General features: G+C 38.3%; 1 protein-coding gene across 4 annotated transcripts in view; it reads right to left on the bottom strand.

Annotated features, from left to right (window-relative positions):
• baz2a (bromodomain adjacent to zinc finger domain, 2A) overlaps positions 1-18,706 on the bottom strand; it is a 121,437-nt gene extending 102,731 nt beyond the window's left edge. For 3 of the 4 annotated variants that reach the window (XM_053240692.1, XM_026920761.3, XM_034311955.2), the window contains exons 1-2: positions 18,534-18,706; positions 14,485-15,231 (exon numbers count right to left, since the gene is read on the bottom strand). In XM_053240692.1, the coding sequence (XP_053096667.1) occupies positions 14,485-15,217 (733 nt within the window). In that variant the 5' untranslated portion in view covers positions 15,218-15,231; positions 18,534-18,706. Of the gene's footprint in view, positions 1-14,484; positions 15,232-18,533 lie in introns of those variants that run through there. The other variant, XM_053240693.1, reaches the window with a different exon arrangement.
• Positions 18,707-23,742: the final 5,036 nt, after the last annotated feature.

Here is a 23,742-nt window from a genome sequence, read left to right as displayed (position 1 = left end):
CATGCAAGTTGGTTGTTGCACAATTTCTGTACTTTATTAGTGTCTGGCAATGGCAGACATGAATACCGGTTGCTCCGAAGCCCATGTGCCGTTAAAAAAGCTGGTCTAAGAACAAAAATAGCACCATTTTGGATCCGGAGTGGCCACTGCGTGCTATTGCTGCTTGGATCAGAGTTTCACACCATGAGAAGAGTGCAAACCATAGGCACAGAATGCTGGCTTTACCTGTGCAGATCAATGAATGTGGGCACAGTGGATGCTTTGCTCAGGGTACAGAGGGATGCTGAGAAAAAATATTTGAAGGAGGTCTTGAGGCGCATTGTGGCTGTAATCAGATTCTTGTTTGAGAGAGACCTAGCATTCAGGGGCGATGATGAACTGTTGAGCTCATCAAGTAATGGCAATCACCTTGGATTACTGGAATGTATTGCAGTTTGATCCATTTTTAAGAGAACACATAGAGAAGTATGGTCAAAAGGGACGAGGGATATCATCATACCTGTCATCTACCTTGTTTGATGAGTTCATTTGCTTAATGGGCGAGAAAGTAAACGATTGTAGCCGACGGCATGCCAAGTACTTCTCAGTAATCGTAGATTCAACCCCCGATATGTCACACTTTGACCAGTTGACACTTGTTTTATACTTGTCAGCAAGGAAGGGAAAGTGGTGGAGAGATTCACTGGTTTCACACCTAATCACAGCCACACGGGAGCTGGAGTTCAACTTGTCAAATTGCCGGGGACAAAGTTATGACAATGCCAGTAAATAGAATGGTTTTCAGGCGCATCTGAAAAAAGCAAAGCCCCGATTCATTACGTGCCCTGTGCTGGACATTCACTTAATCTTTTTGGTGTAAACAGCATTGATAATAGCTGTAAAGATGTGAGCAATTTCTCTGACCAACTTCAGTCACTGTATGCATTTCGTGCCGCATCACCCCACCACTGGAACCGGATATTTAACAATAAGAATGTGAACATCAGCAGGACTCTTAAACCACTGTCCAATACTAGATGGAGTTGTAGAGCTGACTCCACCAAAGCTTTGAGAGAAATCTACAGTGCAATAAGTGAGGCCTTGGGGAAAGTTCGCAACAGATGTGGAGGAGAAGGATGACGCCAAGCTTGAGGCTGCTGTGCTCTGTCATAAATTGATCAATTGGAGACTACAATAATGGTGAATATATGGGGTACTGTGCTGACCAACTTCAGTCACTGTATGCATTTCGTGCCGCATCACCCCACCACTGGAACCGGATATTTAACAATAAGAATGTGAACATCAGCAGGACTCTTAAACCACTGTCCAATACTAGATGGAGTTGTAGAGCTGACTCCACCAAAGCTTTGAGAGAAATCTACAGTGCAATAAGTGAGGCCTTGGGGAAAGTTCGCAACAGATGTGGAGGAGAAGGATGACGCCAAGCTTGAGGCTGCTGTGCTCTGTCATAAATTGATCAATTGGAGACTGCAATAATGGTGAATCTATGGGGTACTGTGCTGAGTGGGGTCAAAGCCACAAGTGACACATTGCAAAAGCGTGATATAAACTTAGATACTGCACAGCGATTGCTGGAATCTCTGCATTTGTTTGTGGCAACACTCAGAGATCAATTTTCTCAGTTTGAAAAGGGATCTTGGGATGTGAAGAGTGTGACACACTTCTATCACCACAAGACACAGCAGTTGAGACAAAGAAAAACCTCTGCAGATGAGTCCATGGAGAATGACCTGATGCTAAATGAGAGTCAACAATTCAAGGTGGAAACACACAATGTTATTACTGACAGGATGCTGTCCTGTCTTGCTAAACGCATTGACTTGGGACTTGAATGGACTTGAATGGACTATTTGGTGTTTTGTTTGATACTGATATAGACTGTGATGGTGTGCGTAAATGCACTGCTGCACTTTCCTCCACATATCCAGATAACCTGAACGAAGAATTTGGAGATGAACCTTTCAAGAACAGTTCAAGAATGAGGAAAAAAAACGTTCACCCAAGGAGATGCTGCAAATTCTGTGAAAAAATGGGCTACAGACTACTTTCCCAAGTATGTTCGTTGCACTCGAGCTGTTCTTAACCGTGCCCTTTACCAACTGCGGCGGCGGGAGATCCTTCTCTAAAGACGGAAGAATGAACTCAAGGACTACCTTGTGACAGAAGCGCTTGTCTGCACTCTCCCTGCTAGTTTGACTTTGAGGGTTTAATTCAAGACTTTGCATATACAAAGTCAAGAAAGATGATGTTCTGCTAAAGGTAAGGCATATTTACCATTATTTCTAAGCAAATATGTGATGCTGTTGTCGATTTGATATTTGTGGAATGGTTTTCTCTTTTAACTGGTTGCTCAGTTATCGATGCTTATAAAGTCAGTGTATGTTTTGCTGCTGTGTATGTTTCGCTGTTTGTTTTCGCTGATGTGTATCTGTGGTGCTGAATTCGGCTGTTTATATGGTTGCTTGCAACAGTCTTTCTTGGGCTTGCCTTATGTGGTATGTGTGCAATGATTTCTTTAGACGTACTCTAATGGTTTTGCGTGTAGTCGTACAGGCCATTTATGATAGGAAATAATGATATTTAGCATGACGTTGCATTGAGAGTTGCACTCAGATTGAAGCATCAATCTAAGGGCTAGAATGGCATTTGTAGGCCCATGTCTATATGAGACCATATCTATGGTGTCAGATTTTTTGGTTAGGTTTTACATTTTTCAGTAGCATCTGTGGTGAGCCTGTATTTTAGCTATACGTTCATGTAAAGCTATGGTTTTTATTTATAGCCATAGTTTTTTTTTTTTTTAACATGTAAAGTGGGAGCAGGGTTTGCACTTCAAGTATGGTCCCTAGGGCACCCCATTGTGTTAATCCGGGCCTGGTTATATGGAACTTCTGGAGTTTACGCATGTAAAGTAATAGATCACTCAACCCTGCTGAACTCACTATCTAAAATCGTCATATCGCCCACCCCTATTTACTGGCAGAGAGTTCTTTCTCTCTGCTTTCAGATGCTCACTACTCAATGCTTTACTAGATTCAAGTCATCAACGTGATTAGCAACTGTAACTTCAGAAGATTACACAATTTCTGACAAAGGTTTACATGAGGGATAAAAATACATTTGTGTTTAAACCCTGGTGGCTCAGTAGAAAATTGTCATCACCCTGACAAGGATGTCCCTTTTTCCAACTAAGAATGATTAATATATTGAGAGAGACTAACTAGGATCAGTTAAACCATGTCACTTATTCATTCATCTTCAGTAACCACTTTATCCTTTATCCACCTACTGGCATGTTTTTGGGAGGTGGGAGGAAGCCAGAGAACTCAGAGGAAACCCAAGGGACACAGGGAGAACTCCCCACAAACAATACCCCAAGCTGAGGATCGAACCAGGGACCTGGGAGCTGTCACACGGCAATGCTACCATGCTGCACACACATAAAATGCTGATTCAAATTTTTTCCTGTGGTATCCAAGCATTATAGGGGCTGACTTGAGAACCTTTGATGGGTGAGTGAGCAGCCCAAACCATCCACCCATTCTAGTTTCTTGTTAGCTTGGACTTAGCACACCTTCTACTAATGTAGCTTTAGTCTCCACACTGCTGGAACAGCCAGCTAAAGGAATCTGATATAGCCCTCAGCCTATCTCTAGCATAAAAGTTGGATAAAAGAGTTGTCTGCTCTTCCTTCAAAGTCACGAAGTGACAGTGACATAGTATTTGTTATAAAAACCTTCATGCCACATCACTGTTCCTATTGGGCTGGTTAGGTTTGGTGTTTAATTGTTAAGGTCATGCAAGAATCATTATTATATCATATTTATATTATTTATAAATAAATGAAAAAATAAATAAGTAAATAAATAAACAAACAAATGACTAAATGACAAAAATAAATAAATAAACATAATTAAATAGACATTTTTAAACAGACAAAAGATTTAAATGCATAAATATTCCATACTGAGCAAGTTAGAAAATCTGTGTGTTTTGAAATTAATTTGGGATAAAAATTCTAAAATTCTTTTTGGCGATACCTCATCAAATACCTCCTAATAAGACCTCCTTATAAATTAAATTATCTGACTGTCAGTTTCTAGCTTCCAGACAATACAATAATTAACCATTCTTACCACGGTTTTAGAAAGACAACTAGTCAGCTATAGAGTGGTAATTGTTGGGACTATTATGGTCCTTTAATGGTTTAGGTATGGGTATGATTATTGTTTCTTTGCAAGGAGAGTGGTAGGTTTCCTGATGTGCAAACTATATTAAAGTTTTTAAGAAGAGATAGATCACTATGGAGAGGGTGTTTCATTTTATACACTAAAAATGAATCTTGTCTGGCCCAAAGGGACTTCTTGAACGACTTCTCCCATTCAAAAGAGCTAATTATATTGTTCTGTATTATCGGAGTAGAACTCAAGTTCTTTCTGTTCCTGCTGTACCCATACTGTTTGGTATTCAGGAAGGCAGTTTTGTGTTCAGGAGTTCTTTTCAAATATCTCTGCTAGCTTGTTTGCTATTTCTCGTATTTTGGTAAGCAGCGCGTCCTGTTTAGTATGCTGTATTTGTGCTTTCCTTCCCTTAATCTTAATCTTATGCATCATATCCCAAACACTTTGTTGGTGTATTTAATGTTAGGCTTGATAAAACCTGCTGATATTTTTATTAAACTTTGTTTGTTGAACTAATAATTATGCAAGCCTGTGCTCTACATATTTTAAATTTGATTAGGGTCTTTGTTGTTGGAAGTCTTTCTGCCTTTTTATGGGCCTCAATAACCTTTCTACAGTTTTAATCAAAACCATGGATTATATCTTCAATTTGGTTTTACTGACATCTGTACTAAACTGCTTCAATGCAAAGGGTCTGAAAAGAAGACCAATTGGCTTTTTAAGCTGCCATCATTGCACCCTTTGTTGCATGTCTACTTCCACCAAGGTGATAATCAAGGAGAAATGCTCACTCCAGCATAGGTCATCCCATACAAGAATTCAAGCAATAATTCAGGTTTGCATACAGTTAAATCAATCAGAGAATATGGATGTCCTGGGTACAGATAAGTGTTTGAGAAGTCATTTAACAAACAGGACAGTTTCATTTATAAATTCCTCTATCATCTTGCCTTTAGCATTGTAATGGCTGCTTTCCAATAATGGACTGTGGCTGTTAAAAACACCCATGAGAACATATGGGGATGGCACATGGGGATGTTGCTTGTAAGTAGGTGTCTACTGCAGTGTGGCTTTGGTCATGTCTTATTAAGATGGCTGTACCACCAGATGTTGTGTGTTTGGAACACAAGCACTGAACATTGCAAAAAATTTTCAGAGCAATGGGGCTAACAAAAGGATTAAAAACAGCAGCTAAGCTCTGCATTTCTGCAAAATTGGCTCTGAATCCACGGCAGTTCCACTGAATAATTAGTATAATTATAATTATTATAAATAATAACTCTACATCAAGTAGGCAATACATTTACTTATTTCTGATTTTGGGTGAGAGGCTGCAGCTGCAAGAGTCCATGGCCACTGACTATATCATTTGAGTATTCAGTTTGGTTTAGGCTTGACTTACATTGTTGTAAGATTTATTTCTTTTTAGTCTTACTATTAGGTTTTGTTCTGTTGACAAGCTTTGATTCTGCTTGGTCTGGATCTGGTTGGGTATAGTCAGGTTCGGATTCCGTAATATCTTGGTTTATTAGATGGGGGATGCTTACTACTAATTGATTGTGGTTTATCTTTGCTCAACCAGGTCAAGTGTGTCTGGCCTTCAACTGTTCAAGTGGACTTCACTATTGATATAAATGTAGAAAGGCCCTCAACCAATTTGTATGCTTCATGGTATCTAACCTTCTTGACACATTTCACTTTCTGGATCTCTTTTTCTTTGATCCAAACAATGCAGTCTCTTGAAGAAACACTATGTTCACCTGCATTTTTACAACACTTTGATGGTTTTTGACAAATTAGTTTGTGTTCTTTCTGACCACAATTACAGCAGATGTCCTTATTTTTACACCTTGCTTATCCATGACCAAATTTCTGACAATTGAAGCATCTTAGTGAATTAGGTATATTTAAATCAATATATTTAAAATTATATATTTAGGTATATTTAAAACCCTTTGGTAGCCTATTAGAATGTTTTCTGGTAGTTGAGGCCTATTCGAAGTCAAATATAGGTGCTGGTTTTAATAATTCGATAATGTTTTTTTATTTTTATTTGCTTCATATCTGTCAAAACCTGTTGCATCAGTTCTGAGTCTATTTCAGCCTCAACCACATCTTCTAGATCTCAGTTAGAAGATATATTCTCCGCTTGCTAGGCTAGGTGCTATGTATATTTCGTTTCATCACCCCTACTCCCCAGAAACATGCCCGTTATTAAAGCCAAAAAGTACAAGCCAGGGCATCTTGACCAGCTGCTTGATTGGATCAGACCATTCCAACTTCCTGTCCATATAAAGTAGGAGCCAAAGCACTGTGTTGGACTCATGGTAGCCCAAGTAGACCACATTCCTCAAGTACCAGGACCTCTTCCTCCACAGTCACATGTCACAACTCATAGCAAACAAGACGTCACCTTACGAACAGCAAGGGGGTGCCTACAGGGTTTCAAATGGGTTGCAGACAGTTATTAGCTATATCCAGACTTAACACCTTAACATCTCCACCACACAGTCATGAGTAACTGACTCACCCATGGCCAACTGAGAAGGTGTCTGGAGCTGACAGCCACACTCAGCATGTAGAATCTGAAGAAGGTAAACTGTGACGCCCAGGTAGCTGCAAAGCAGATCTAGAGCGGCATGCCTCTAGTTAGTGCCCATGACAATTAAATTCTGTGTGGAACAGTGTGTCACAGAATTGGGTGTGTCTCCCCTTTTTTAGTTCATGGTGATGACCTCTGTCACCAACTGGGCAACTTCAAGGTGGCATGCCGTGTCTGCACCATGACAGATGGATAACTGCTTTGATGAAAGAACAGGTGCTGTGTAGTTTAAATACAACCCCAATTCCAAAAAAGTTTGGACAGTATGGAAAATGCTAATGAAAACAAAAAGGAGTGAGTTGTAAATTCTATTTACCCTGTAATACAGGGGGTCCTAAAAGTCTCCATACATAGGGGACTATGTATGCCTGCACCACCTCGGTTGTGCCTTCGTCAGTGGACGTTCCTGGACGTCCACTTCTTGGTTTGTCCGCAATACTTTGTCATTTTATATTAGTTACTAGGTTTGGCAACAGTGTCGTGTGTGATGTGTTTGCCATGTTTCCTTTTAAAGTCCATCACCACTTTTGTGACAGCTTCCCTATCCAGCCATGAGAATTTTTTCAACACGTTCGTCTTTTGTCAAAGGCATTCTTAAAGGCTATCTGAAAAAATACATATAAATTAAGTATGAATAATTTTGGAAGACATTTTGCTAAAAAGTATTAATTTCCCCTATGTATGGGGACTTTTGGGTCACCCTGTATACTGAAACATTACAACACATTATATAATGTTTTACCTCGTGAATTTAATTATTATTTTTTTTAATATACACTCATTTCAAATCTGATGACTGGAACACGCCCCAAAAAAGTTGGACAGTCAAGCGTTTACCACAGTGTAACATCACAATATCTTTTTATAACAATTATTAAGCATTTAGGCACTGAAGACCTCATTTATTTAAGCTTACTAAGTGGAATTTTACCCCATTCTCCATTTTGCAGGTGTTCAGCTGCGCAATTGTACCCGTATTGTACCCATATACGCCTTCAATTGCTTCATAATACCACACATTCTAAATCAGAGAAAGGTCTGGACAGCAGACAGCCCAGTCTAGCACACGCGCTCTCTGCTTATGCAGCCACGCACTTGTAGTCCGAGCAGAATGTGGTTTGGTGCTGTCCTGCTGGAAAATGCAGGGATGTTCCTGTAAAAGACAACTTCTAGATTGCTGCATATGTTCTAAAATTTGTACATATCTTTCTGTACTAATGGTGCCCTTACAGGCTTTACAGATGCAAGTTAGGCACTGATACAGCCCCATACCATGACAGATGCTGGCTTATGAACCTGATGCTGATAAGAGCTTGGATGGTGCTTTTCCTCTTTGGCACAAAAATAACAATGGCTGTTTTGTCAAAAAAGAAATTGAAGTGTTAACTTGTTGAACCACAAAACACGCTTCCACTGTGATATTGTGTAATCTCAGTTGAGACCAAGCCCAGAGAAGTCGGGAGCGCTTCTGGACAGTGTTGATGTATGGCATCTGCTTTGCATAGTAAAGCTTGAACTCGCCTCTGTGGATGCAGTGGTGAATGGTGTTGTTTGAAAAAAGTGAGGACTTCAGGAAGTAACTTCGTCCTCTTAGATCTAGAACTGGATGAATGTTGTATGATAATACACAGTGTATGATAATACACTGAGTAGAACCCCTTGTTCTAAACAAACCTCTTGGGTCACTGAGATCTGGTCATCTACACCTACTGATCTGATGGAGGAGCTGCCCAATGAGCAATGGTTTCAAGCATGAGAAATTCGACTGGCAGTCCCTTCCCTTCACTGTGGGATACTTTCAAGGTGGACCCAGGGGAACAGGGCATTTGTTAGGGTATTGGGTGTGTGTTTCAGTATGCTCCATGGAGATTTACACTTTTGTGTTAACAAGTATATGCATCGTAGAGAGGGGAATCATGGATAAACATGACACACACAGATACACTAGAATTGTGATAGGTGAAATTCTGATCTATCGTCTCATTAATCTTTTGATCTCAAACCAAAACGTCCTCAATGTATTCTAAAAACAAAAAGAATTGGCCTTGCCATTTCAATACTTTCATATATTATGGTTTTAGTTCTTTAGACAAGTTAAAACATTTCAGGAAGGCTTTCAGTGAGAATTCACTTGGTTTATAATTAATCACATGAGATTTCTTTTTTCCCCCCATCACTTTACAAAACATTATATCTGTGTTATCTTCTGTTTAGTATTCAACAAGTGAAATACAGAATGCTAATTGATTTTTTGTTTCCTTTTCTTTTCTTCACCATATAAATCAGTAAGTTCTAGTGTGGTTCATGTGGCAGCGCCTCCTACAGGATATGCTCACGTTACGTCCAAGTATAAATAGTTCACCCAGTAAACAAGCAAAATAAGCTGTAAATTTGATCTCGTTTTAGAATGCATTTGGGTTAGTATGGTAAAGTATAGTAGTAGTAGTAGTAATAGTAGTTGTAACAGTATAGTAATCGTGTTATTCTCATGGTGTCATTTCCTGACAGTATACACTACACAGTATACTGTGGTTATTTATAAAAAATAAAAATAAATAAAAAAAATTTTTTTTAAAAAGGGAGTAAATAGGTTTTTAATATTTTATGAATATAATACTTAATTCATTGGTGATGATTGTGCACAGCTGCAAACAGAAATAATTGCAGGAGCAGGATTTGAAAAAAAAAAAAAAAAAAAAAAAAAAACAACAATACAGACATTCTATTCTGGCATTTAAACAGGATCATTAATAGAGATTGCAAGGATGGCCGACCTGAGCAGCAGTGTTAGTGAATGTGCTCATTAAAAGAGAGAGCAAGGTGCTGTGAGTTGAGTGCAGACATAGCTATTCATGAGCGCGGAGCAGTGAATCAAGTGTGCAGGGAAGGATCCACGTGCAAGTGTACTTCCCTTCTGCATGCCACATTCGTGCTCTTTGCTTTACATAATGTTATTCTACATGCATTAGCCACATAACTTATTTACTTTTAATTTTACTGGAGATCAAAGTCTGTTTCCAGTGACCAATCTGAGCAGTGGGAGCATACATCTTATGCTCCTAAAGTCTCAGTGTTCCATTTGACAACTTCAAATGAGGGAAAGTGAGGCATGAAAGCTTGTCTGCGCACATGATTCACTGCTCTGCACTCAAAAATATCCTTGTTTGACATATTCTGCGACAGTTGACAGGCAAATGAAAGCTGTAATTAAGTGACAAAGCAACTAATTACTAGAACAGGAAGCTGCTGACAAACTGAATGTTTGCTAGACTTTGCATAATTTATAGCTAAAGATATTCAATCTCAGTATTTTTATGTCTCCACACAATTCATGTTACCATACATTTCTTTTGGCAAGTCAAGTAGGGTATCTACTTTGTTCATATCTGAGGTAATTTTTAAAAAATCTATTAGATACAGATTTTTTTTCACTTGTTATGCTTTAATTCATTATATCACGATTCCAGTGGGTCAAAAATTTACAGACAAAGTACAATTTAAACAGTCTGGAAGATTCCAGAAACTGATTAAATGGCTTTTAGAAGCTTCTGATTGGCCAACTGGCATAATAATGAGCAAATCAAGAGAGCACCTGTGGCAGTATTTAAGGTGCCTTTTACACCCTTGATACCATGGGAAAATCCAAGCAACTAAGCCAAAGTCTCAAAAAAATTTATGGACCTCCTTAGACCAGTTCCTCCTTAGAATAAATTTCCAAACAGCTGAAGATATCACAAGCATCTGTACAATTGTATTCAAATATAAACACGGCATCATTCAGGAAAGAGGCACAAATTAACTCCCAGGGATGAACTAACTTTGGTCCAAAAGGTTCAACTGTACACCAAGACAACATTAAAGGAACTGCTGAAGGAGCTGGAGGCATCAGGTTCCAAAGTATCCATCAATAAGAGAGTCCTACATCGCTATGGTCTGAGAGGCTGTCACGCAATGAAGAAGCCCCTACTCCAAGACCAGCATAAAAAAGCCGAACTGATGTTTGGAGGTAGTCACCCAGATGATGACCTAGCCTTTTGGAGGAGTGTTCTCTAGTCAGATAAAACTAAAATTTAACTGTTTGGCCATAATCATTAGTACTATGTATGATATGCGGCATATAAATAAACAGCATAATGAAGAAGGAATTATCTACAAATAGTAAAGCAACACCTCAAGACATCAGCCAGAACATTAAATGGGGACTTCTAGCAGGCAGCATATCTAAATTCTAACAAAATGGCTCAAAGACAACAAAGTGAAGGTACTGGAGCGGCCATCAAAAAGCCCTGACCATTTGTGGACTGAACTGAAAAAGCGCATCTGAGCAAGGAGGCCCATAAACCTGACTGAGTTACACCAGTTTTGTCAGAAGGAATGGGCAAAATTTCCAGCAAAGTATTTTAATTACTAATTTAAGCAATTAAAAAGTAACACCCCCAAATACTAACAATGTGTATATAAACTTTTGACCCACTTAAAATCTGATACCGTAAATAAAAGCTGAAATAAACTGTCTCATAGTTATTATTTTGAAATTACTTATTATGGAAATAAAGTAGGTACCCTATTTGCTTTAACAGTATTTTTGTAATCTCAATTTAGTTGTGAAAAATTTAGTTTGAATGTCCTACCCCAGGTGTATGTAAATTTTGGCCTGAATTTGAGCTTTCTGTAGTCCTAAATGTTTTTGAATCCTGCCTTCTCCAGTACTGAATATGAACTTTCCAATCACTGGAGCAATTTCTTTAGCCTGGAATGAATCAGTGAGAAAAGGCTTTCTAAATGCAGCAGAGAATTTGCTGTGTGTGTGCACCTGTGTGTGTGTGTGTGCGTTTGTGCTTTTGTTCTGTAATGTTTAGGTCCACAACCGTCAGCATTATAATTTCCCGGAAAGTGTTCACTTACACCAGACCTTAAAGATTTGGGAGTATCTATGGCATATCATTAATAGACTGCATGATGATGGTCAAACGTGACCATGAGTGGCAGTTAACAGACAGCACAGAGTGTCATAAATTGCTTGCATGCAATTCATAACACATTTATTGGGACAAATTTTCCCACTGCTAAAACTGGTCAGTCTCAACTAAATTCCCTTTCTTTAGGAAACAGACTAATTTCATTCAAGCTAAAATTCCCTGAAGGGTAGACACGAAACATGGAAATCCACTGGTGGACATAGTAAAATTTTATTGATACGGTTTGTAATGGTTTATTATGTTTAGTGGTTCAAATATGTGAGTAATTAAGACTTTCAACTAGAAACCATCACCAAACATTTGAATCCCATTAGCAAATGTCCCAAAACTCACGACAGTGTCTACAGGTTCAAGTATATTTATATTTTAAAGATATGAGGATTGATATGATCGCTGTGGCTAATTCCTTTCTTCTGTCAACCATGTATGCTGTGGACTAATATTTAGGCATATAAATAAAAATGTTGGTCTTAATTGGTCATGTGAGCTATCTACTAAAACATACACTATATGGCCAAAAGTCTGTGGACACGTGACCATCACACTCATATGTTCTTGTTGAACATCCCATTCCCCATTTAGTCCCCCCTTTGCTTTTATAATAACACCCACTCTTCCGGGAAGGTTTTCCACTAGATTTTGGAATGTGACTGTAGGGATTAACTCATTCAGTCACAAGAGGATTAGAGAGGTCAAGCACTGATATAAGGCGAGCAGGCCTTTTATGCAGGTCTGGGGTTGAGGTCAGGTCTTTGTGCAGGGCACCTGAATTCTTCCACACCAACCTTGGCAAACCATGTCTTCATGGACTTCACTTTGTGTATAGGAGTATTTCCATGCTGGAACAGGTTTGGGACCCTTCCAGTGAAGGGAAATTGTAATGCTAGAGCACACAAAGAAATATACAATTGTGTGCTTCCAAATTCATTGGAACGGCAAGGCCAATTCTTTTGTTTCTGCTATACCCTCAAGACATATGAGTTTGAGATCAAAACATGAATAAGAGCTTCATCTTTTATATATATGAGATCAGAATTTCAGCTTTCATTTCCTGACATTTACATCTAGATGTGTTCAACAACTTAGAACATGGCACCTTTGGTGGCAGCCCAACAAATTTTTAGGTGAGCAAAAGTATTAAGAGATATTCTTAAAGTAAATAATAATATTTGGTTGCATATCCGATGCTTGCACTTTTTACTCTGATGAAGTCCTTTGTTGTGTTGGCAGTGTGTTTTGGGTCATTGTCTTCCTGCATGATAAAGTTCCTCCCAATTATATTTGATGCATTTCTCTGAAAATTGGCAGACAATGTTTCTCTAGACTTCTGAATTCATTCTTCTGCTACCATCATGAGTTACATCAACAAAGATTGCCATTTTGGGAATTTTACTTTGAATGAGATCAAGGTGTCTTTCCAGAAGAAAAGGGACTCATTGAGACAGAAAAAAATCATAGCACACATCTTATTCCAGTCCTTAAAGTCTCAAAATTCAACTAGACCTGTAAGCAGAATGTAGCTCCCGAAAGCGAGGTAAAGCGAGGTAAAGGCGAAGCGTGCACATTTCAGTGTTCAGCAATCACACTCAGAAGCTTCTCTGTATGCAATTCGCAAATAGCTGTGTGTGCACGCAATTCGATTCATGAAACCATGCACTAGGCCTGTGTGATACTGGTTTTTCGCTGCTCATAATTTTTTATATTTTAAAATATCATGATAAAAGATTTACTCATTCAGAACTGCTAGCCTAAAAAAGACAAGAAAACAAGCATTTCCACCATTTCAGGTTTAAAGGGAGTAGGGAGGGTGTAATAATTTTACCAGCTGTGACACAAAGAACTGCAGAAGGAATCACAAAACTCAGGTGGATGGTGACATTTTAGATTAACTTATGTTAAGCATATGCTTGTCTAGTATTAGCTATGGCAAACATACACTGATAGATTTTATTTAATGAACGAAAAAAAAAAATCTCCATTTATCTTGACAGAAAGCGAGGGCTCCCCCACTAAAGTCAAGAACATGGGAGAAGGGGGAGGGTTTTCCAGGGGCTGTCAGTAAAAAATCAGAGAATTCAAAACACCTGCGCAAATCATTCAAGATTAATATGTCTGGAGAGAAGGAAATGCTCTTTTGGAGTATTTTTGACTGATAACTTGCACTAATATACTCCAATGTTTAATTGCAAAATGTGTAATGTTGGCAGGTCTGGTAATATAAACTGCTTAAATGTCAATGGATAACAGTGCAATGTAATATTGTGTATAGATGATAAACTTATTTCGCACAAGCTTACCATGCGCCCTCTAGTAACAACCATACTCGCTTAGGTTGGCCATCCTTGCACTCTATTAGCAATACTGTCTAAACACCAGAATCTTCCAGTTCCTGCTCATGGAAAAACAACATGCTTAACAGAAACATGTTTTTTAATCCCTCGTACCGTCTCTTGATTCACGATTAATTACAAATAACCTACTTTATTATGCAGTCTGTTTAATGTATTTTTTAATATGCAGACGTATTCAGATGGAGGGCCTTGTATTGAACTATGATGGATATTGTTATACTCCTAATAAGTTAGCATCATTTAGTGTCATTTTTAATGTATGACAGTATACTGTACAGTTTTGAACAATACTGAAAAAAAATTCAACTTCAGATTCATCATTATACCAAACATTTTTTTGGAGCTTGTGCTTTGTAAATAATATTCACCTTGAATCCCAGAGGAATGGGCCACAGTGCCTCTCCCTGGACTCTGCTTTCTCTGGGGTGAACCATTATCATGCTTTGGCATGGAACTGTCAGTACTGCCATGGCCCATGTGATGGTGCTGCAAACTTCCTTGTAGGGGGGTAAACATCTGTGCAGTAGGCATCAGTAGAGTCAGGGGTTCAGATTGTTCAGAAGACAGAATTGCATGCTGAGATTGATAACAGGGTACTCCGTTTGGCACCATGTCATAATGCTGCTGATGTGGCTGCAGATGTTGAGGTGGAGGATGTGTCTGCTGGTGCTGTTGGTGATGAAGCACTGTTGGAGACTGATGCTGCATTGGTGAGATGCCAGCATGCATCTGGTTTGCGTAAACACCATACATGCCATGAGAGTATCGTATTGTCACAGGTGACCCCCCTTCCTGTTGGCCAGGAGTTCCCAGCCCCCAGTACTGTTCCCTTGTCACTGGGGGTTGCTGAGAACTCCCCATGGTCCTGTTGACTGGGTAGTGTCCCTGAAAGGCATGAGGGGGTTGCTGCTGTTTTTGGGCTGTTCCATGGCCAGTGCCACAACCAGAGCCAGAGCTCACAGCAGGATTGTAATGGTTTGGGGCCCACAAGTAGTCATATTCCATGATGGACTGATGGTGTTGATGGGGATAAGAGGAAGGAGGTGGGTGGGGGCCAGACTGACTGCCCCCATCTGCAGTAGTGATGCCATTCACATTCATATCACCATTCAGATCTGTACATAGGTCAGAAAAAAAATCTTTCACATACCCCAAAAATAACAAGGCATAAATTTATGAGATATTTAAGGGTGTTTTCACCCCTTTTGGTCTTTTTGCCAAGTCCAAATCAGAGCACACATTTTAGTGCATGACATCCAGCATTTACTTTCTTTTTTAATCTGTGCAAATATCCAGAACATGTCACATTTCTGCAGCACTCTGGCTCTGTCCTTTGGCTCAGTTTGTGCTTTGCTCATCAGTTTAGCAGGACTCATCTACCTAATAAGACTACAACCTAAAATACTCGTCATGCTTGGTACACTTCTCAACATGGCATACGGAAAATCCCCTGAGGAATGCTTCAGTCATGAGATTGTGGTTACAGTGCCAGACTTTAAAAAATAAAATGATTGTTTATAAATATCACAAAAAGCTGAAGTAAACAGTGATGTAAAAATCAATTTTACAATTCCTTGCATGCCCCCATTTGACATACAGTCCCCTCAAAGTATTGAAAGGACAAGACCAATTCTTTTGTTTTTCATTGTATACCGCAGACATTTGGTTCTAGATCAAAAGATGAATGTGAGATGATAGAGCTGATTTTCAGCTTTCATTTTCTGCTATTTACATCTGGATGTATTTAACAACTTAAAACATGGCACCTTTGGCAGCAGACCACCCAATTTTAGGTAAGCAAAAGCATTGGAACAGATATTCTTAAAGTAAATAACACTTAATATTTGGTTGCATATCCCTTGCTTGCAATAACTACATCAAGCCAGAACCCACTGACATCACCAAACTCTTACATTCTTCTTCTGTGATGCTTTTCCAGTGATGATTTACATGGCTAGTCTAAACCCTTCCACCCTGTGGACGTTGTTCGTTATGTCACTAACTGTTATTTTTGGGTTTTTCTTCACAGCTCTCACAAGAGTTGATGACAGGAACTGTCAGACAATGTCATCAACTGCTGTTGTCTTCCACGGCCGACCTGTCTTATGTCTGACTGTTAGTACACCAGTGGTTGGTTTCTTTTTCAGAACATTCCACATTGCTGTATCGGCTTCTGCAATGGTTCTGATCAATTTTCTCTCTTCTCTCAGCTTCAAAATGCCTTGCTTTTCTTCCAAAGGCAGGTGTCTGGTCTTCATGTTGGTTTATCATTTTTAACAACAAATGCAGTCTCCACAGGTGAAACCCAGGGCTCAAACCAAGAATAGACATTCAGAACAAATCAAACAAATTGTTGTTTAATCAAACAATCTAACAGGGCACACCTGGGCAACAAAAAAACCCCAGTCAGTCACATATTCAATTTAGTCATGGCCAATTCAGGCAGCTACCGACAACTACCAACCAGGGAGGCACATGAAGCCAGCTGACCGCATCTTTTCGAACTGCTGCTCATGCAACATCAGGGGGAGGCATAAGACACTCAGAAGAAAGCACTATCCGCCTATTTCCGCACACATGAGCTCACAGGCACCCATGATTGCTGTGAATGATGGGGACAAACAGTATGCCATCCCTCCCTCCCTGAGAGCACAGCCACTTTTGCTCTCTGGGACTATCAGCCACATATTGGTGTGGCATTATCCAGATTCAAACTCGCAATCTCCAGATAACAGGGTGAACACAGTTGTGCCACTCCTGAGCCCCCTTGTTCCAATACTTTTGATCACTTGAAAAATGGGTGAGTTCAAACAAAAGATGCCATGTTCTAAGTTGTTTAACACATCAAGATGTAAATATCGGAAAACAAAAGCTGAAATTCTCATCTATCGTCTATTAATTCATCTTTTGATCTCAATCCCTAATGTCTTCAGTGTACAGCAGAAACAAAAGAATTGGTCTTGCCATTCCAACAATTTTGGAAGGTATTGTATTTCAAACATGAAATTACAATCCAAGTGTTTTACTCTCAAATTTACCCACTCTCAAATTTAATTGACTGCACACCAAAACTGTTGCCAAAATCATTAAGTTAGCAAGGCTGTGTATTTTTCTCACTCAGTGAACGTTTTCAGTAATATGAATGGCAACAATCTTTTATTTGTTTGGAATTTGTTTCTAAAGTGCAGTGTGATAGTTATTACATGCAAAGTGTTGGCATCAACATGAATATGATTGAGTCGCTGTGGCCAACATCACAAACAGTGTATTCCACAACTCTGCCTAAAATGTCATGGATAAACAGACAAGATACTAGAGTTTTCTTGCTGATACATATAAATATGCTGACAAAGTAAACGGTTATTTATGTTCTGTGCAAAAAAAAAAAAAAATACATAAACTGTAATCTAACCATTTTAGACTAAATTTATCTAATCAGTTCATATCTCAAATGTGCAGGATGAATTAAAAGACAAATAATGTGAATTGATCTTTAACTAAAGAGTTTGGATATTATAACCTAACAACTATAGCACAACGACGCTATAGCTATGAGAACGCATATTATAATTGCACTAACGTATTCGATTTAGGTCTTCCATCTACCAGTCCTATTCGTTTCAACCTGCCAAATGGATTATTCAATGAAAAAAGACCCTGCTTAGTTAACTTTAACTAATCTGTGTAGCTACCACCTTACACATAAAACGAAAGCAAAAAAAAAAGACTTTAGAGCTTGTTCGCTTTAGAGTTGCATCTGTAACTCACGTAATAAAACGTACGTCGAAAACAGACGGATAAATGTTGTAAATTTATATTAGAACTGGCAATGAGACTTATACTACAGTTAGCTGTTAAGTTATCTAAAATATTTCTCAGCAACTTTCAGTTAGTTACATTAAGCTAGATCTCAGTCATAGATCGACAAATTAATGTCTTCTTTACGCCGTCCGACTGGGCCTATATAACACTGGTAACGTTGTTTCAGATTGTCGGTATCGCTATCTGGCAATTTAGTTTTTTTTAAAAAAAAAACAAAAAAAAAAAAACAAATTTTTGCATATGCATAGAATTTTCCTTCTCAATGCGTGCCGTAAAAGACCTCTTGAATAACATGCGTTTGGTAGCGAAATCATCTGTAGGCTTACTTAAAGAACTTTAAATCTATCGATAAATTGCTAAGCAGCTAGGGTAAAGGTACACCAAAATTCAAAGACTAGCAAATGATTCGAGATTCATGTATAACCAATTTTTGAGAAATCCCACGTTATACGTATGCTATACTGGTAACTGCAGATGTGTACCCTTTGTTGGTGCCACACATTGTTTTGCTGAGGTACGGCAGGGAACATTTTAAGACAGCATCGCCCACACGGTCCAAAGTTTTTACTCAATAAATAATTTTAAAAATCCTAACCTCGTATTCCTACGATTAAATAGGCAACACTGCCTTTGGGTCCCGGGTTTACAATCTATGAGAAGATGATACAAGTGATGTTAATAATAAACGGGCTTTCTTTAAGTTGCAAATTAGCAAACATGGCTGCTATTTTCTGAACGCAGCTATGATCACAGACGAGAACTCGAGCCCAAAGAGGAAGTGCCTAGCGCGTTACGCACTACGGAGAGCCACACAGCCCAAGGTCTTAGCGCCTAGCAATTCAAGCAACTGTATAAACACGTGCAAAAAAAACAAACAAAAACAAAAAAAATTTACTTTTCAAACTAGTTTAACTGTGGTTTGAAATATAATATATGACTCTAGAGTTGTGCGTGAAAATCGTAGGAGATCAGTAGTTTCTAAAATACTCACACCAGTCTGTCTGGCATGAACAACCATGCCACTGTCAAAGTCACTGACAGCACATTTTACCCATTCTGATGTTTAATGTGAATATTAGCTGAAGTTCTTGACCTGTATCTGCATGATTTTATGCATTGCACTGCTGTCACTTTATTGACTGACTGGGTAATTGCATCCTCACACCTAAAGAATAGACATTAAGAGCTAATAATTGTTTAAACAATCAACCTAACAGGGGCACACCTGGGCAACAAGAAACACCAGTCAGCCACATGTTCATACATTTTTGATCACTTGAAAATTGGGTGGTCTGCCACAAAGGTGATCAAGTTGTTTAATACATCTAGATGTAAATATCAGGAAATAGATTCCATTTGCCTTCAGTGTATAGCAAAAACAAAAGAATTGGCCTTTCCATTACAACATATATTAAACCACCATGACCCTGACCAGGGACCAGGGTAAGATGGACCGGACATTCATGTTAATAATGATCTTTGTCCCCTGAGCTTCATGCTTTTGAGCATGCTTGAGCCCGCATCACATGAAAGTAAAAACCTTCCGGTCTACTGGTGCAAGCATGCTAGCTACAGTATATAGCATACCTGTCAACATTGGGATTTGAAAATAACACACACACACACACGCACACACACACGATTTTTTATTTATTTATTTTTTATTATTGACAATTGGATTTTAACAGTGAAAGAACAAACAACCTGTTGTGAGGGATTTAGAGTATTAACAAATTAAACATTAAAAAAAATTAAATGAACTAACAAATTAAATGAACTAAAACTAAATGACAATACATAAATAGAAAAATACTAATAATAAAAAATAAAATATGTTTCCTTTTCGTTTTGACTCAACTGGGGGGTCCACACACACCAAGATACTTGCACAAAGTTTTCGCCTTTTTTGCAGGTACTCCAACGCCATCTCTCTCACGTTCCTCCATGCTGTTCTTCTTCTTTGACCACTATTCTCCTTCTACTTGTTTTATTGGAGGGTGCCATTTGAGTGAGTTCTGTAGATGTTACAGCTAATGTTCTGTCACCTGCTTTACCGGAGGTGAATGTAGCAAACATATCAATTACACCCAGTGGGATTTTTTTTTTTATAGAAAGATTAAAAATACGGGAGAAATACGGGAAAATATTTAAACGGGATGATAGCGGGATAGAAAGGTAAAATACGGGAGAATCCCAGGAAAAACGGGAGGGTTGACAGGTATGGTATATAGTGCCAAAAATTTTTGGACACCTAATAATCACACCCATATATGGGCCTTCCCCAAACTGCTGCCACAAAGTTGGAAGTACACAATTGTATAGAATGCCTTGTATGCTGTAGCATTACAATTTCCCTGCACTGGAACTGTGGGGCCTAGCCCAAACATGTTCTAACATGACAATGCCGTTGTGACAAAGCAATGTCCATGAGGACATGGAGTGCCAAGGTTGGAGTGGAAGATAACTCAAGTCCCTGTCCTCAGTTATGGTCATGAGAAGTGGGTACTGACTGAAAACGTGAGTACAGGCAGTTGAAACGAGGTTGCTGAGAGTCTCCTCAGAATTGCTGAGTCTTCTCGGAGTTGCTGGGCTTATTCTCCACAGGGAGCCTGACAATCCAGTAGAACCTTGGAATAGAATCACTGCTCCTCTGAATTGAGAGATGCAGTTTGAGGTGCTTTGGATTTTTGTTTTCTGAGCCTAGTCTACAGTTGATTGTGTAATGAATATGTTTTAGGTATTACACAACAAAACTGAAGTAAATTTACAAAGTTTACTTAAAGAATAACAAAAACTGCTTTACAGTAGCCTTAATACACTTCAGTTCAGTTTTACGGAAACACCTGCTGTGACAGGTATGGATTTAGATTTATATCTCTAATGAGTAAGCCAGAAGCAACAGTGGCAAGAAAATCTCCCTGAGACAACAAAAACTTCCTGAGATGGAGATGACATGACATATCAATCATCTGTAACTGATGTGCTCACTACTTATTTTAGACGTCTTATTGTACTGCTGCTCAGGCTAGTAGTGGAAAAAAAATGTTCACTGTTGCATCCATAGAAAAGAAACACACACACAACTGATAATGAATAATGTTCCTCTTTGTCCAGCTAGTCAAACTGATAACCAGACACAAACCTGATATTATCAGTTTTGTTTTCACTTACCAATTGGCAAATTTGAGTTGCTGAGTTTGAGCAATTATAGACAATAGGCCATTGAATGAAACTCTGAATGTGTACATTACAAGGTATTAGAGTGCCTTCTAGTTGGAGGAAGGACAGAAAGTGTGTTTGTGATTATGCTGCATTCGACTCATGGTCGCAACTTGTAATTCCCAACCTCCAACCAGAAAAAATGCCCCTCAACTTGAAACTTTGGGTAGTGTTCTCAACTATGAGTTCCTTCCCCATTTATGAACTGAGTTCAAATCAACATGGCTGCACAAAGCATCAGAAATAAACAAAGTAGCACTTCTTACCTGTTTGCTTTAGATAAATCAACATACAGACACATTTGCTTATAAATCTATAACACTGACTGTACAGTTCACTGTTTTAAGGAGGATGAAGTTCGAACATCATTCCTATCTGCGAATGACCAGTAACACTGCCATGTGTGGTGCAAACTGGGCAGCGTACAGAGATCAGGTAACGATGATGATGGCTGATCTATACCATGTATGCATTAACAGTTTATGACTTGATTTGAATGTACAAATGCAAACCATTTATTGTCTTATTATGAAAAAGATATAAAACAATATGTTTAAGAATTGTCCACCCTAGAATACAAAAAACATGGGATGTTTGTGCTAATGTGTTTTTTTTTTTTTAAATTGTAGTCTATTAAGTATTGTCTGCTACTCCCGTACTCCTGGCATTGAGTGATGAATGTTGCTGTTAAATGTTATCTGTTGATAAAGTTATTGTTATCTGTTAATAAAACATAGCCCTTACTTAATCTTAAAATTAAGATTAAAATTATTTGCAATTTTATATTCAAAGTGGATGGTCTCCAAGTCTTTTTATTATGTAAATATAACATATTAAAACAACCAGTTAAGCTAACCGATTTCCATAAACATTTTTTATTCATATTTTTAAATCAATAAAATATTCTCCTTAGTAAATAAGATATTTGCTGTGGTAATTGATGCTATTCTTAACGGAGATAATATACTTTTATACATGGTGTATGAGTTATTTCGAAAAGTCACAAAATGTCCTGTTATGTTGGGCAATGATTCACGTGCACTGTACCCGATCAGGGGAGTCGTAAAATTTACATAATAAAAAGACTTGGAGACCATCCACTTTGAATATAAAATTGCAAATAATTTTAATCTTAATTTTAAGATTAAGTAAGGGCTATGTTTTATTAACAGATAACAATAAATTTATCAACAGATAACATTTAACAGCAACATTCATCACTCAATGCCACGAGTACGGGAGTAGCAGACAATACTTAATAGACTACAATTAAAAAAAAAAAACACATTAGCACAAACATCCCATGTTTTTTGTATTCTAGGGTGGACAATTCTTAAACATATTGTTTTATATCTTTAAATAATGTGTGCGCATGTGCATCATTGGCATTGAGTCCCCAATCCGTGTCCCTTGCCTGATCTGCAACAGTTTTGAAAATGCGTGCATATTTGATTATGCTTTACGATGCTACCAGATCTGTATGGCACATGTATATAATTTTAAGACATTAGTATAAATTCTTTTGGCATTTCGAAACAAACACCTAATTTTGCTTGTGAGAACGTTAGAAAGATGAAAAAAAAAATTTTAAACATTTTGGGCCCACCATCACACCCCCCTTGAGCGAGTGGTGGGTGTAGGGCGTAACAGACATGACAGTAGACGTGACGGCAGATGTAATACAGATGCGACAGTAGACATAACACAGATGTGATACATATCAAGTTGGTGGGATGAAGGGGGAATGAAAAAGATACAAATAGTAGCTGGCTTATGTATGCAGAAGGGGGCGGTTAGCGATTTCCTTTGAGTGTGTTACCCCAGATAGCAAACTGACACAGAATCAACATAGAATCAATGTCAATTCATAGAAACAATGATAATTCAACATTCTTTTTGCTCATCAAAGTCATGTTGAATCAACATCATACACGCCACTAATATAGGCTAATATAGGCTAATATAACTAGTCTCAAAGTTACCAAGTAAATGAGATAAGTTTCATTTTGGGATAAACTGTCATAATATACACACTCTTATTTTGTTCCAAACCTGTATGACTTTCATCTTCAGTGGGACACAAAACGAGATGTAAGGCAGAATGTTAAGAGACTTTTTCAGAGATTTTTTAAACTATACATCACACAGTAGGCAATTTATAAAGAAATATAGTAGATAAATTGTTTTCCTTTGCAATTAACATTTACTTCTGAAGTAAGGAAAGTTCTCTGCTCTTGCAATATTCAGGTGGTTATGTCCCTTTGTTATGTTTCCATACATCAAATTCTGAAGAGAACTTTGTGGTAGTCGTCCATCCATACAAGGCAGAGAGAAGTCTGGTGTGGTGTAGGTAGGACTGGAATAGACATCTGTCTAGGCTGACAGGTTAAGGCCAACATCTGTAAGTTCTTGATGTCTTCCACTGGGGCTCCCAGAAAACCTGCAATAAAAATAATACAATTCAAAAACAGTCATACCCATTACAAAGTATCCCTGTATCTCATATAGTATATCTTGTCACAGAAGTATTCCCATAACTGTAACTCTTACGATACCTATAAACTTAAAAAAAAGTTCTAAATATT

The sequence above is a fragment of the Pangasianodon hypophthalmus genome, chromosome 16 (assembly GCF_027358585.1).
Source record: "Pangasianodon hypophthalmus isolate fPanHyp1 chromosome 16, fPanHyp1.pri, whole genome shotgun sequence".
NCBI classification, from domain to species: Eukaryota; Metazoa; Chordata; class Actinopteri; order Siluriformes; family Pangasiidae; genus Pangasianodon; species Pangasianodon hypophthalmus.
Note: the sequence above shows the minus strand (reverse complement) of the source record. Positions and strands in the feature narration are given on the sequence as shown.